Source organism: Tribolium castaneum, chromosome 9 (genome assembly GCF_031307605.1).
Source record: "Tribolium castaneum strain GA2 chromosome 9, icTriCast1.1, whole genome shotgun sequence".
NCBI classification, from domain to species: domain Eukaryota; kingdom Metazoa; phylum Arthropoda; class Insecta; order Coleoptera; family Tenebrionidae; genus Tribolium; species Tribolium castaneum.
The window spans coordinates 2,536,442-2,552,649 of NC_087402.1; the positions used below are offsets into that span (position 1 = coordinate 2,536,442).

General features: G+C 37.1%; 1 protein-coding gene across 1 annotated transcript; it reads right to left on the bottom strand.

Annotated features, from left to right (window-relative positions):
* Positions 1-2,062, bottom strand: LOC661316 (glucose dehydrogenase [FAD, quinone]). The gene is given in 4 exon segments (XM_015979614.2): positions 1-759; positions 761-1,547; positions 1,597-1,812; positions 1,857-2,062. Coding segments are annotated over 4 exon segments (1,815 nt in total). The 5' UTR covers positions 2,032-2,062; the 3' UTR covers positions 1-122.
* Between the last annotated feature and the right edge of the window lie 14,146 nt (positions 2,063-16,208).

Below are 16,208 nucleotides of genomic sequence, written 5' to 3' on the forward strand. Positions count from 1 at the left end.
GACTTTTTCATTATTTATTAATTGTGTGCCTTGTTTTTTAACACAAATAGGAAGTAACGACTAACACGTCATAAATAGCTTGGAAGGGAAGGCAAAATGTGTGCCGACAAGTTAGTTTATTTTTAGTTATAAGTAGCTTTGATTACATCTGAAATTTTTTCGGCTATCATAACCGTGGGCGCATTTAAATGCCCAGACACCGTGGATGGCATAACTCCAGCATCCACAACTCTCAATTTTTCAATACCATGAACCCTTAATTGATTATCAACGACTGCAGTGGTACCATTCGGACCCATAGCTGTTGTCCCACACGGGTGATACAAAGTCATACTCATATGGCGAATAGCACACTCCCAGAAATCTCTCGAATACTTTTCATATTCTTGACAAATCGGAATGTCGATAAGGGTAGCATTGACATCCCGAAATGCTTGTGTTTCCGTCAGCTTTATAACGAAATTGATTCCATCGATGAAAGTGTCCACGTCCTCCTGTTCCTCAAATAGGTTGAGATCAATTTCGGGAAAATCAGTCGGGTTTTTTGATTTTAACCGAATTTGTCCTTTGGACTTTTGGTGAAGCAAGACAACGAAAATGTTGAAATCTGTGGATGAGTTGATTTTGGCCAGATAAGAGTTTTCCAACTCCTGATTGAAGTTGAACATGTCGAAGGCTGATGGGGTCCCAGTTTGGGGAAGAAATATGTACTCAATTGGTGGTACAGTTCCAGGACCTGGCATAAAACCAACGGCTTCAACGCTGGACGATAGTGGACCTTTGCCTTGCAAAAAACTTTCGATTTTGTTGTTCGTCCAAACTCTCAGCAGTCACTGTAAAGTTTGTTCGGAAGGCTAAACCTGAAAACATCGGGTGTTCGAGCAAGTTTTGCCCAACTGGCAAATCTTCAATTAGATCAATTCCCAGTTCTTCCAAGTGTTCTTTTGGGCCGATTCCTGATAACATTAATAATTGTGGCGAATTAAACGCGCCTGCTGAAACTATGACTTCTAAATTGGCGTTTGCTCTGAATTTTTGATTGTCTTTAATAAACATAACACCTTCGGCACTTTTGTTTTTTTTATCGATTACAATTTCCGTGACTAAGGCATTGGTAATGACGTTTAGGTTACGTCTTTGGCGGGCATATTTTAGGAAAGCTGTTCCGGTACTTTGTCTTTTTCCATGTTTGATGTTTGTTTGGGCTTTGGACGCTCCGAATTGACGATAGCCGTTGTAATCAACGGCTTCCAAACCCAATTCTTTATTAGCTTGTAAAAAATTCGAAAATAATTCTGATGGGGGTAAAGAGTACTGAATGTTCCAAAGACCACCTTTTCCATGGAAACCTGGATCGCCTTCAACTTGAGAATTTTCCGATTTAAGAAAATAGGGAAGAACCTCTTCGTACGACCATCCAGGGTTTCCTAGACGGACCCACTCGTTGTAATCCTCGGGATTTCCTCTGACATACATTATTGCGTTTATTGTACTACTGCCACCGATTGCTTTGCCACGGGGTTCCAAACACTGTCTATTTTTCATTCCTTATTAAAAAAAAAGTTTAAAAAAAATTTTAACACGTAGTGGCATTACCAAGACAGCAATTTTTTTGCGATATAGTACGATAGCCCCAATTAATTTCGCTCATTTGTAAGTTAGCCCACATTGATGGAATCGTGCTGAAATCATTTTCTTCGCCTCCTGCTTCCAAAAGCAGGATTTTCCAGTTTTCGTTTTCCGAAAGTCTGGTGGCTAGAACGCTACCAGCAGACCCAGCACCAATTATGATGAAATCGTAATTACCAAAATCTAAAATTTTGATTAATTGGGGCGTGAAATAATTATTTTTTTACCTTTGACTTCTGTAGCTTCTGACCCATTTATAAATTCGGCATTGTTTTCCGGCAACTTGTAACTTTCAACTTTGGCAACATTTTCGTCTATTACTTTTTTGTAAAAATCTATCGCCGGGTCGCTGGTGATAATTTTTGGCAGTATTGCAATAAACACACTTAATGTGGCCCACATTTTACTAACAATATAGATGAATAAATTGACTTTTTATTACTTCTTTGTGTCTTATCATTTTTTTATTTGTCTTGGTATTAGGTGATTTTTATTAAAGTCAGCAACAGTGGGGACAAAGGTTTAAAAAAATTAAACAATAGTCACGGCTTTGGAATTCTTTATTTACCAAGCATTTAAAAATGTTACATTTCAGACGTTATAAAAAGCTTTGATAGCTCGGAGATTTTTTCTTGTTATTGTGTCCAGAAACTGTCTACCACTCTCAATTTTTCTACTGCGTGTAGTTTTAACTCGCTATTGACCACGAAGGTTTTTTATCAGGACCCATCGCTGTTGTTCCACATGGATGGTACATGGTTTGACTCATGTAGCAAATAAGATATTCCCAATACTGCCTCGAGTACTTGTCAAGTTCTGTGCAGAACGGATAGTTATCAATCAGTGTGGCGTTCATTCTTTAAATGCTTCGGTTTGAGTAAAATTTCGGGAAAGTTGATACCTTCTTTCATATTGTAATCACGTTATTTTCACGTTCGTCCAATAAATTATAGAAAATCTATTGGATTGTTTGATTTTAATTTAACTTGTCTTCAAGATTTTTCATGGAAACATCCGAAATTAATTTGGTGGTGCATCACGAGCTACTTGTTTTTACCTTTGATTTCGGAGGATTTGTACGATTTTGTAAGTGTTTATTAAATTTTTGTCATAGTCGAAGTGCGAGTAGTACTTATTACCTTACCAAGGATTTAAATGTGATTTGCAAATGTGTTTGTTAACCGCCGCTGCATGACGGTTTTCGGCGATGTGACGGTTAGACCTATTGATTGCAATAAAGAGGAACGCAGTGTAAAAGTTTTGAAAAGTTATTTAACGAAGTTAGTGAAGGGTATCTGTTTAATGAGTGCCCCGGCATGAGGCAATTAGTTGAGTATAAAATGAAAATTTCTCAAAAGAAAATTGAAAGGGACCAATTTGTAGGCTACTATTAATCATAGCTAATTAAAATGTTAATTGCGAAAGCGCAAACAAACTGAGCTTTTTATTACCTGATCCTCGACCTTTTTCGGTTCTTTGATTGTGCCGGTGTGCCCTTTCTGTTCGCCATATGGCCTAGTTGGTGAGCTGATGGGTAAATTTCGATTAAAAGTCGAGGCTTTTATTCGACATGGAGCTGATGTATCGAATTGCCATTATAAGGGACTTGGTCGATATATCGGGTGTATCCTATTTCTCTATAAAAATTTACAGCCCTTGTTCCGATCGTAGATAGGCGTGACATTTATTAGTGGACTTACGAAATATCTAATGGAAGGAGACAGCGACCTGATTGGAGAGCTGGATGTGTCGGACATTTTTCTCGATTTACAAACAGGTAGGATTTGATTGAACGGCGAGCAGAGGTGTTCGGGCGGTTTATATTAAATCATAGGTGTTTGTTGTAACTCAATCACAGAGGATGCGGTTTACTCGTAGGAGAATTAATAAAAAATGCTCAGAGACGGTGACGAGGCGGCAAGATTCCAATCGTATTGTTCGGCATTCGCCAAGTGTTGTAATAAACATAAATGAAACGATGGTGAAGCGCGATAGACATGGCCCAGTGCTGCCCATATTGTGGCTAATACGCCACACAACTAATTTCATTTTAATTGATACAATACATCAAATGTTCGTGTTTCTGAATAGCGATGACTATGGTGTATCACATGTCCGCCGTGGTAGCATGTTTATTACCCACTCCGACATTATTATACTTCCAGATGGCAGACATGAGATTATATTAAAAAAATGAGAAAAAACCAACACGAATGTTCCAAGACATCTTGCAAAATTTGTTCACACAAATTTGAATTTTTTGCGCACTTGCGATAGAACAAAGCTTTTGCTATTGTCGTAATGGATTTATAATAAAGGTGCTCATAAGAAAAACTGTCAAAGACATTACTCGCTTCCATATTCAATTTGTTGTTAACACCTGACAAATTACTACTTTCATGCCGACGAATGCGAAATGAAAACAAATTGGCTCAGATTTTCGGCGCTGGCATGTGGGCATAATGGTCTTTTTTCGAGGAAGCGTGTGATGAAATTTAGAAAATTTTTGATTGTTCTGTTTTGGAGTCTCGCCTTTTGATTTGGCTCTGTGAAGCGAATAAGGCGTTGTTTTGTGTTGTGATGACACACGTTTGGTTCTCGTACTTCTACAATAAAATTCGTGTAATTATCAAATGACGCAGCAAGAACATTATCTCGCACCTTTATTATGAAAGCTCACTGCTGGAATATTTGGCTAGACGCGAAATTCGCCCGACTTGTAACAATATAAAAGGCGGAATGTGACGTGATTAATATCGGGATTGAGTCGGATTTCGGTGGTGAATTTTCCACGACTGCTGCAGAAGGAAATTTAATAATAATCGAACATAATTCAAAAAGAGTTGGTTTCTATACATCTGCCGCTGGTATACGGACCATAAACGATAATCTTATTATGTGATTTGCATACACGGCCAACAATAAATTAGTATTAGTCCATTATTCACGTAGCAAGCCATAGTAAATAGCATAAATCACAATTACGAACTGCTGATTCTTTCCACTTTGCAGAATGCTAAATTGCTGCGGATTGTTATTTCTTTAAACCGATGCTATTATTTTAGAATAAGCTTTATTTACGGTTATCGTTATTTAATAATGCTTTGTTGGTGAAATATGGGGCACTCGAGCGGTAAATATTTTATAATTCCAGGATCATGATTAAATTAATAATTGGATTTCGGCACGTATGCGATTGTACACCCGCTGAATAGAGGACTAATTTGTTTTGGCCGCGAAAGGCGAGATACGCGCTGCAATTACATCTGATTTACTCGGCAAATTGTTTTTATTGGGACCATTTTGACCCTACGACGCGGAAACAGCCCCACTCCACTTGTGCAACATACTAATTATGAAGGACGTGAATTTGTACAATGTTTATGTAATTTTAACACACTCACGGGGTATAAATTTCATTTTGTGGTGTTGTCAGTCGTTCAACATGTGGGAGTTTATACGTGTAATAAAATTTCGCTGCTATAAATTTCAAATATATGATCGATATGGTAACAATATTTGTTTACATGTTTGTAAGATGTTATAATTCAAGAGCTGTTTTGCAGCACTTGCGACAAAGCAATAATTTATCAAATATGCAATTACTCTTGAAAAAGGTAGCATCGTTGTCCGAGCCCATTCATGCATGATAGGAATGCAATTAAGTAAAGTAAATAGGTTTTAAAACGCGGATTTTTGCACTCATTGTCCTGTAGCATCTCTGCCATAAACAGTTAGTTTTAATTTAAACTGTCGTCGACTTTGTGCGGTGGAACGATCCACCTACTGTTGCATCTGAAACGGTTTATTGAACTCGTCGTCGAGACAAAGAGTCGGGGACTTTTCGACTTTTTGGCAATTTTTGCTGCACTAATGCCGGACTAAACGGCCGTTTAAGTCTTTCTGTTCTCCCTAAATGAATACGTAATTACTCCGTGCTGCCTGCAAACAAAGTAGCCGCAATCACTCATGATGGCTAGCGGTTGTCGCATAATAATGCTCGCCGCCTACGCCTGTCTGCAAACTCACTCTTCGACCAATTACTCTTTGACAGCGAATTGATAACTTCTTTGAACGGGCGGTAATTTACCTGTCTCAAGTGGACCGCGGAACATCCCTTAATCGATCAGCCCCCCGCTTTTCGGTTAATCGAGGCGCATTTGTCAAACGGTTAATAACCGACGGTTACTTATCGGGCATAATGTCGGACGTGAGCCGAATCCACGCCGGTTCGGTCGAAAGGGACGAGGAATAGTTATTTATGCTAATTATCTCTGTTTGTGTCGACGAACATGACGATCATTTGCATCGAACCCCCGAAAGTGCAAATCGCCCGTCCCTTACTCGGTGTAATGACAGTCGGGACGAAATCCCAACAAAAAATTAACTGTTTTCGAGCTAACTGATGTTTGGTTTTAATATTGCGATCATTATTTCCTATTCAAACTTTATCAACTGGGTCAGTGTTTGAGTTGTTGCGAAGTTGGCTCGAATCGGTTCATCGAACGAACACGTTCTGAGCTTCAATATATTTTAGAACTCCAGAAATCGACAAACTAATTAAGATAAACGAGGTTTTTATAAGATCAATTTCGGAACCCTTTTCATTTTTAAGAACGTTGGGGCACTTATTACCGAGTAAGACTGTGTGCTTAAAGTGAATTATGGGGAGAAAACGAGAAAAAATTGATCGGTTCTTCCGTTAGTTTCGATCATGTTGGAGCTAATACGTTTAGTTTTATCAGTGTTGTCACATCATCTCCGTTGATGCAATCTACAAATGACGACATAAACGACATTAATATTCAATTACACCCACAGCCGCTATATGGACGTTAAATCTTGTTTTACACTTTAACAATTTAATGGCTAGTAAAATCATAAACTTTATATTATTTTACGGATTAATGTTTTTTGTGCAAGAAGGAAGAAGCAGCCGACAGGAATTTGTAATTTTTTGGCGGTGGGAACATTTTCTAGAGTAAAAACTTGTATTGTTCTCGGTTAATTACGTTTATGATCTTTTTATGCGCGTCCCTTTTTCACTAAATCACTCTTAATAGCAAAATAATTGAGGCATCTACATTGCTCGCGGCAGACGTGTAACTTTCAACCTTTTGGTGGATTCGTGCCCTATTGTTTGAAATTTTTGTGAGGCGTTTGAGCCCGCAATTGTCTTTTGAAATTGAAAGGATAAGTAAATAAGCAATCGCTTTTGACCGAAATAACTTTGTTTTAAGAACCTTTTCATGAGCTCCGGTTTCTCATAATTTAGAATCTCATAATATTCGCAATCGCGTACTGTTTCGAACCTTATTGTTTGGTGCTTTTGTTGGGCGGAATCATAAATTTCGGTCGGTTTATTTTATAAATTCGTTATTTAAAGTTTCGTTGCGAGAGCGAAAAGACTCTCGGTAGCGGAACAATTTTGCCGAAAATAGCTTAAGGGTCCCATCGTCTTAATGGGAAAAGCAAGAATCATCTTCACAAGCCACAAAACCTGGCGATTGTGATATAAAATTACAAGGATGAGGCAACAAAGACCCCTATTCGTTTATGAGGTTGTCTCGTTTTTGTCTTTGACTTCTGGTTACGCTGAGGATTTTTGACGCTTCGTTTCATGAGGACGATTAAATCGTTTTTGTCGACGAGTGAACGTAATCACTTTTGATTTTTTCCTCTTCTTTAATCTCGACGGCGATTGAGTTAATAAAATTGTAATTTGGGAACCTCATCAGGACCTAGCTCGATGGCATAGTGCAAATAGATATTGCGGGTAATGACCGCACCGATTCGAGTAATTACCCCATAATATTTTAATTACTGGATGCCTTTGAAGCGTTTAGTTTATGTTTGCATACTGTAATGGAGCCGGTTTTCCACCAGGATAATTATCGATGAAATTCCGAACGAAGATGTATCGCCAAGGGCCGTATTTTGTCAAATTTTCGGGGTCATCGCCGTGTTTATTATAGTCGGATGGGCCATCGCGTCCAATCATCGGAACGCTTGTTCCGGACCACGGCGATTCGTATAATCAATCCACGCTCGGATGCTTATGCCTCTCATTGATGGTAGTAGGTAATCCAGGGCCGTAATGAGGCGTACCATTAAAACACGAGGCGAAAAGTGCCGCCAGGACCGGATCCACTTTCAATTTATTTCGCTGCAGTCACGTGCCAAGACGTTTTGTCAAGTAAAGTGACTTAATCAACGAAAATAATAGGGCTGTCACACACATAGGGCTAACCGTGAGTAATGAAGCACATCCGTCATCCGGAGCGGCCATGCAAATGCGTAGGCATTCCGGAGGTTGCGAATGCTAATTTTATTCATATCAACCATCGAGACCGTTATTCATAAACCTGACTCGAGGTAGATCTCTTCTCCAATCCCAAAGAAACAAACGTTCGCGTAATAAATCCACTTAATCATCTGTCGCGAGACAATTTTTGAATTTGCCGCTGATTTATTGTGCCATCTATGTGTCTCGGCTCGGATTAAGCACACCTGACACAAAGATGTCGCCGCTGACTGCACCCCACCACCACCGCCAGCCTCGCTCCGTTTAAGTACGGCTGCTCAAACCATTTTCCACGAGTTCGCATGATTAAAAAAACAGCAAACTCCCCGTTTTATTAGAGCGTCCGATTACTTTCGGTAATGCGTTTTGTAAAACAAGTCGTTCCTTTGTAGTGGAAAAGTAAGACAAAGCGACCGTAAAATAACTCGGTCGGTTTACGACGAATTTCTTTAAATGCCTCGGAGATTTTCCTATAGGCTGTTTGATGATTCGTAAAATCGTAAAAAATCATTTACTCGATGTGTAACACAAACTGATCGCGGGAATATTATACCGTCTCGTGAAAGATTAAAGGGTTCGATAACTCCCCAAGGAATTTCAAGTTGCTTGAAACTTTGAAATCTATTAATCGGATCAAGTTCAAACAATTCCGGCGCTCGAGGAAATGCCAAAAATTAATAGTTTTTGATTAAGAAGAAATTAAGTGGATGTGAACGGGTTTTATTTATCTTGTTGGAACGTTATCGAGAGGTTAAAGTTGAAATTGTAAATTACTCGAGATGTTTTAATTTAGTTTTTTCCTCGTAATAAATGATGATTGATGAAATTTTTGTTTCCGCTTTGTTTGACTCGATAGCCTAGAGAAAGACATACTCGTATCTAGTAAATAATACTGTACTGTTTTAATATTTATGAGTGTTTCGATTTTTTATTATCACGACTGTCAAGTCAAGTTCAGTAAGTAACATTTTAAATACGGGGCAATAAATAAATCAGGAACGGACAAATTAACAATGATTTATTCATTCTTTACTCACATCCAAATCCATAGTTTTTAATTAAGCAACGATTTAAATGTTATTGAATAAAACAGAGACAATTATTCCATTTTTGATGAGATTTTTTTGATAGAGTGTAACATTATTTGTCAATATTGACTGCTTCGTAAAATTAGCTTGCCATTGATTTGTGTACATTTACCCAATTAGAACGTGGCGTAAATGATCGATTTTATCTGAATTTGGACTAGTGCATAATAAATAGCCAAGTGCAAAAGCTCGCCTTGACTCGAAGGTAGAATTGCAAAAATGGTTGCATATTAAAGCAGATGCAGATGTTAAGTATCTATTACAACACTTTTGTGAGAATAAAAGTATCAAGTTCCTATTTCACGATACGTTGAGTAAGAATAATGGAAGCGTCACGATTACACTCGTGAAAAAATTATTTACAAATGTTGAAAATTTGAATTTTTATTACGTACAGACGGGTTGAATTTTTGCGAATTTCGGAGAGGTAGATATAATTAGACGTTGTGCGATGATTTGGTCTTTCTTCTTAGTAATTTTTGCGTAAAAATGCCTTAATTTGAGCCACTTTACTCGGTAATGTAATTTAAAAGCGATTCCAGCAGCTATTACTGCTCATTGACCGTTATTTAGTTTAGCGTGTAACGATTTTAAATGCAACACCACGTCGCCGGCACGATTCAATAAAACACAATCCGTAAGTAACAAAACAATGATGTTTACTTGGGAATCTGATTGGATTTATGTTAATTTCACGCCGTTTTATTAATTGTTGACGCTGTTGTCCAAATCGAGTTAATAGTCTTGTGACGTCCGCTGGCTCAATGACCTTTAATTAAGTTTTTAAACGGCCCTTGTGCCTGGTTATTGCAAAATTATCTCGTCCTTGCAGTGCCCGAATCTGTGTAATATAATAATAGGAGATTGAAATCGAAATTTAAGAGGTCCGGAATGGAGATATCGCTGTCGCGGTTTTTATCCCCGTGTATACACACAGAGAGATCGTCGACGACGGCGACCATTTGCAGGTAATTTAAGAGAATTATTCAATAATGGCGTGTACTTAGCATGATGATGGGTATCCCGGGTAGAGTTTCACTACGAGGTTATTATGTGGAGTACCATCGTCGGCGTTCTACTCAAAGTGGATTAATAATAATGCTTGCTCATCAGGTCTCACTGGACAGTCCAAATTAATTACAATCGAATAGCTCCGTTCGGAACAGCTGCTCCCGACCACTCCAAGACCCGATAATGATTTACCGCACAGACCCAAAAAATCCGACTTTTCAGTTCTTTTCCCCACTTTACGATAATTATTACAGCTGCGCCTCTGGTCTTTAACATGGAAATGTACTCAAACTAGCGCCAAAACAGCGCTCATTCGCTAAGTCGTTGCTCCAGACGTGGTTAAACTAATCGCCGAGAAACTCTCCGGCGACGGAATATGTGAATTAAAACAATTATTTGATTATTTGCATCGCAATTCGATCTTTATTTAATTACGTTATTCCGAGACGGATTTACGGTAATGGTTGCGTCGCGTTGCGGAACCGATATTAAAAAAAACGATGATCAGGTTCTCCAACTTCGCCTCTTTTATGGCTAATGGTAATGCGAATTCTCGACGAAACGTCGATATTTTTATTGGTTTAAGTGAACTTTTAAAGAATTCTGCGCGAAACAAAAATACTTTCGGTGTATTTGGCGTCATCGGAGGTGCTGTGTGCTGCTATATAAATTCAATATCTTTGACTTCCCCGAGAGATGCATCATTTTTATGATACGCTAAATTGCCGCAATAATTTTATCTCTACGACAGAAGCAGATCAGTTTAAAGTATCAAATTTTGTGAAAAATGGGCCAATTAAGGCGAGTTTGCGGTTGTTTTTTCGCAGTAATTTCATTAAGGTGTAAACTTTAAAAATGTTCGGAATTTATATTATCTTGACCGAGTTTGCATAAAATTCATATAAATATTGAGTAACAATATGAGCTGACGCACTCGTGAGGTTTATTGCAAGATAACATGCAAATTTTCGAGAAAACTACAAAATAAATCCAACCGTCATTAGGATAATAAGGGAATAATGAAATATTGTTTATTCAAATTCTAAAACCAAACACGTTTTTGGCACTTAATTAACGATATTAATATTCCGTGTAGCTATGCTTTTAATTAATTCGACCAAAGAGATACATTTTAACAGAAACAAATTTTAATTTCACATAATTAATTTTTTATTTGAGTTTGAGATAATACACCGAAACCACTCACAACAAAATTACGTTATTTTCAGCATGATTTGTGTTCAGTCAAGCAAACATTGATTTTTCCAAATATACCATCCGTAATTCGATATTATCTCCCATCTAATTACTATATTTTTACCTCGCATGTTTTGCCATAACAACCATTATTAAATTATATCTAGTATAACCGATTATGAAAAATTTACGATCACAACAAGGGACGTAATGACTCAATTTTATTCAACGGTGACTGGATTTCGTCCAGTGGAAACAATTAAACCGATAACCTTTCTTGTGACACGTTCGGGTGTAAGACCGGTAATTACAAACGATAAATTACACAGGCAAAGTCCACGTATTTGAAAATCGGTAATTGAGGTACCTGTCGCTTCTTCCTTGATAAAAGTGAAACTGCCTCACATCACGCAAACACGCATTCTTTGAACCGCTCCCTTAGAAAAACCTGAGCGGATGGTGGCCGCAGTCTAATAGATTTCCCTCAAAAAAGAGTTCCATCATAAAGGTTTATGCATTATGGGAAAAACAAGTGTAAGGAAACCATTAGAATTTTACTTATCATTTAGTTGCGTGAGAAACGGCAATGTGAGCCACGGATCAGTTCATATTGCTAGATCTAGTTTCGTAATGATATGCACAATTCTTTCATTATGACCATTAATGGACGAGTAGTTCTCGAGTTAATTGAAACTGTAATTGTCTATTTTTAGTAAATTGCCGGTTACATGACGTAGTTTTAACGTTTTAATAATAATCAGCGGTGGTTTTAATCGTTTCGAGTAAATTATGTTTGAGGATTGACAATAATTCAAAAATCATGCCAGAAACGTATTACTAAACGTCCTGCAGGGATAACCAAATTACCTTTAGTCATGAAGTCACGACACGTTGACTTACAACATAATTATTTCATTACGACCAGTCCAATAAAAATAATTTTATTACGGCCTTCCCTATTAAAGCTAGAAGTTGGTTTTGGTCCGGAGAGATGGCTCTGTGGCTGAAGATAGTCCCTTCATTATTTTGTCGAAGCAAGATAAATGTTTATTTAGTTTCTGTTTTTAATAGCTCCGAAGCTCATTTCTAACGTCAGGTTTTATCACCACTTATGATAATTAGTTGTATAATTGGGTAAGCAGAGCTTCTTAGCGGCGTTTTCGTCTCTAACGGCAAAAAGGCCGAGCTTTTATCTATTCAAATGTCTCGAAAACAAGGAAACGTACTTTAATTATATTATTGCGGAATCGCTTCTGATTGGAGCTGTTCGTCACCTGTTTAATTGAAGCTTTCGTCTTTGTCGTGTCGGTTTTCACTTGGAAATGCGCAGTTAATAAGCCAGACGTCGCGAAGAAGTATGTCGATTATACTTGACGCTGACAAAAAGCCACTTTTGAGACAATAAGAGCGACGTGCTAAACATTCATATGCGGTCCGGGCTTTAGCCTCGCCACCTAATTAAAAACACTGGCTGTGTTAAAGTCGATGGGTTTTTATGCCAAGATCGCGCAATCGGAATCGTTTCATTACCGCCGATTTTTCTCCAATCGGAAAATGCAGCGATGACCGCTTTTAGTCCTTCTGGTTTTTTCCCCGCGAAAAACCAAATGCGTAATAATCGAGGATTATAAATTTGTGTCACGACTCGCGCAATAATACTAAATCTGCGACCATGTGTTGACCGGTAGATTATTCCGCGTCGGCATTCGTAAAAACTTGAATTCAGTTTACTTAGCAATTCAATTAAAGTATAAAACGTAGACATCCGCAATTACCAACGAAATAAACGTAACGGAGTTACTGGACTTTGCAAAGAAACGGGTCTTCCGGACAAATCGGGATGAAACCGATAATTCCAGACTTTTAGCGCGCAATCGCTCGAAAGTCCGTGCATTTTCCATCCAGTTACATTATCATTTCTGCCTCAGAATATTCAACATTTGTGTAGTTTAGAGTCCACAACAAAAGTTTTAATAGTTGATAAGTTGTTTTGGATCCTCCTAAAATCTGGCCCACTTTGTGCTGAAAAACGGGCGTTTAATTGTTTCGGGGTTTCCACGTGAGAGCGGAATTCGATATTTAAAATGAAGCGAATAGCCCGTGGGAGATTTTACACCGATAATTGGCCCAAATGAAATATCAATAGCAGTTAGCTTCCGGTGCCTCAAATTAAATTTGTCGAATTTGTACAATTTATTTCAACCAAATAGTTTTCTTGTGTTTCCTCATGTGTTAATTGTTTGAAATAATTTACGGTCTTACTGGCCCGCTTGACACATGGTGTTAGAAGTGTTATCTTACACATCTCGTCCCGAATTTATTACAGCTATTGTCCCAATTTAGTTAATAATTTGGTAAACGTACATTTCGTTTCATTGTGTGGAGGAGCTAAAATATTTGGTAGATAAGACGAGTCGGGGAATATTATATCAGATAAAAACATAATTAACACAGTGGAGAACAAACGCGGATATCGCAATAATAATCTGAAAGGAGACGAGTCCACAACGTGTAATAAAGTCGTAAAATAATAGGTTAGCACAATCACATTTACGACCACCTTACACACCGACACCGCTAATGGCGTGCCAGATTAAGGCCTCATTATTAGAGATTAGTCGAGATTCCGATACATATTGGAATAAATCGGCGTTTCTCGGCCTCGTGTTACCGTAAAATACATCGCGAAAGGGCTTTTCGAGCTGAGAAAACACAGTTAAAGCATAGATATGGTGTTAAAGTGCCACGTTTATTGATCGCAGATTAAGATTAAACTAGCATGTAACACATAGCTAAGCCCGAGACCGGCCCCGATGGCGTGCTCGGAATTGTTTCGACCGAGGAAATCGCCAACATCCAGGTTCCTCACGGCGCATTGTTTCCGCATCCTCATTCCGGACCTGATGGGGGAGGCGACTTTTTCAAGTCGGATGTCACAACAGTGACGGAGCGAGAGATAGTGTTAAATTAACGGGTAATTTCGTGCGATAAACAGGGGCTGGTGCTCTCGGTGTCTCGTTGCCGTTTTATTTTCATGCATGTTATTAATAAATCGATAGGCGATGGCGAATATGATGCGGTAAAAAAGGCATGAAATGGATCATGCATAATAACAGAAAGCTTTTAAAATTGATGTGATAGTGAGCAAATGTTTTGGACTTTTAATAAAAGGAATGGAATTGGGTTTTTGCTCCTATTGTTGAATTAAAACTAAATTTTATTTTTTATTCAACTTTACGGTTGCGATGCAAGATTACACGTAATAACATTTTCTTTATTTAGAAACATTTCCTTGCTTTTTTAAATCGGGAACAGCAGTTCCGGCCATTTCGCTAAACCACTTGTCTTTATTTTATAAGGTAATAAGAAACACAATTGGCAATTACCTACCTGAAGTCACACAGTAAATACAATTTCTAAGTAGCGTAATAAAAACGCTCTTGTAAAGTTTTAATTTGTGTTAGAAACATGAACGTGCCAAACAAGAGAACTACCCAATTATATCACCAGAATCTTTGAAAATAAGCTGTTTGTTATTTTTTTAATAATTACACAGGGTGTTTCGTCTAAATTTGTATACAAAAATTTGTACACAACCGTAATCTCTTAGTTTCTGCTCAATGAAATTATTTGCAAGATGGTTACACCGGAAATCGCCATCAACTTCCTTATTTTAAATGCAAAGCTATATCTTTTAATGCACTTTTGGATTAGTTCAGATATTTTAAGGCCGCTTTTATTAGATTTCCACATAGCTAAGTTTAACCGTCTTTGAGATAATTACATTTTTTTGAAAATTTTTGGATTTAAAACATTGGTAACTTTTTTGGTTGTAGAGATTTTAAAATCATAATTAGAGAATTAAAAGAGAATGCCTATATCCGTTCTCTAGTGTGTTCAAAATTGAAAAAGAAGTTAATAAACCCAAAAATTTTAAAGTTAAGTTTGAACAACTTTGAGTACCTATAACTTAATTTTTTCATTGGTATGTCCTAATTTTTATTTTACTAGTTGGAGGAGAATTTTTTTCTACATCAGCATTCTCATTACCTTATGTTATGTTATTTTTTTGACATTGTAGAAAAGTTCTTACTAACCATAGCTATTTGTATAGTTTGCCATAAAATCATTTCTTATTAAGCAAATGTCAAACTTTGTTCAAAACTGTGTTGTCCGTCCTGTGAAAATAATATAAATTCATTAAATGTTGATTTAAAAAAAAGCGGCTCATTTTGCGTATAAAACCATCATTTAACAAGATGTAAACTTTTAAACTTTTTTGCTAAAAATTAAGATAGGCAATATCTATAGTGAAAAATTTTATTTACCAAAAAAATTCATAACTCGAAAACTAAAAGTCGTAGAGTAATGCGGTTTGTTCCATTGAATTCAGCGGCTCATTTTGCGTATAAAACCATCTTTTAACAAGATGTAAACTTTTAAACTTTTTTGCTAAAAATTAAGATAGGCAATATATATAGTGAAAAATTTTATTTACCAAAAAAATTCATAACTTGAAAACTAAAAGTCGTAGAGCAATGCGGTTTGTTCCATTGAATTCAGCGGCTCATTTTGCGTATAAAACCGTCTTTTAACAAGATGTGAACTTTTAAACTTTTTTGCTAAAAATTAAGATAGGCAATATCTATAGTGAAAAATTTTATTTACCAAAAAAATTCATAACTCGAAAACTAAAAGTCGTAGAGCAATGCGGTTTGTTCCATTGAATTCAGCGGCTCATTTTGCGTATAAAACCATCTTTTAACAAGATGTAAACTTTTAAACTTTTTTGCTAAAAATTAAGATAGGCAATATATATAGTGAAAAATTTTATTTAACAAAAAAATTCATAACTCGAAAACTAAAAGTCGTAGAGCAATGCGGTTTGTTCCATTGAATTCAGCGGCTCATTTTGCGTATAAAACCATTTTTTAACAAGATGTAAACTTTTAAACTTTTTTGCTAAAAATTAAGATAGG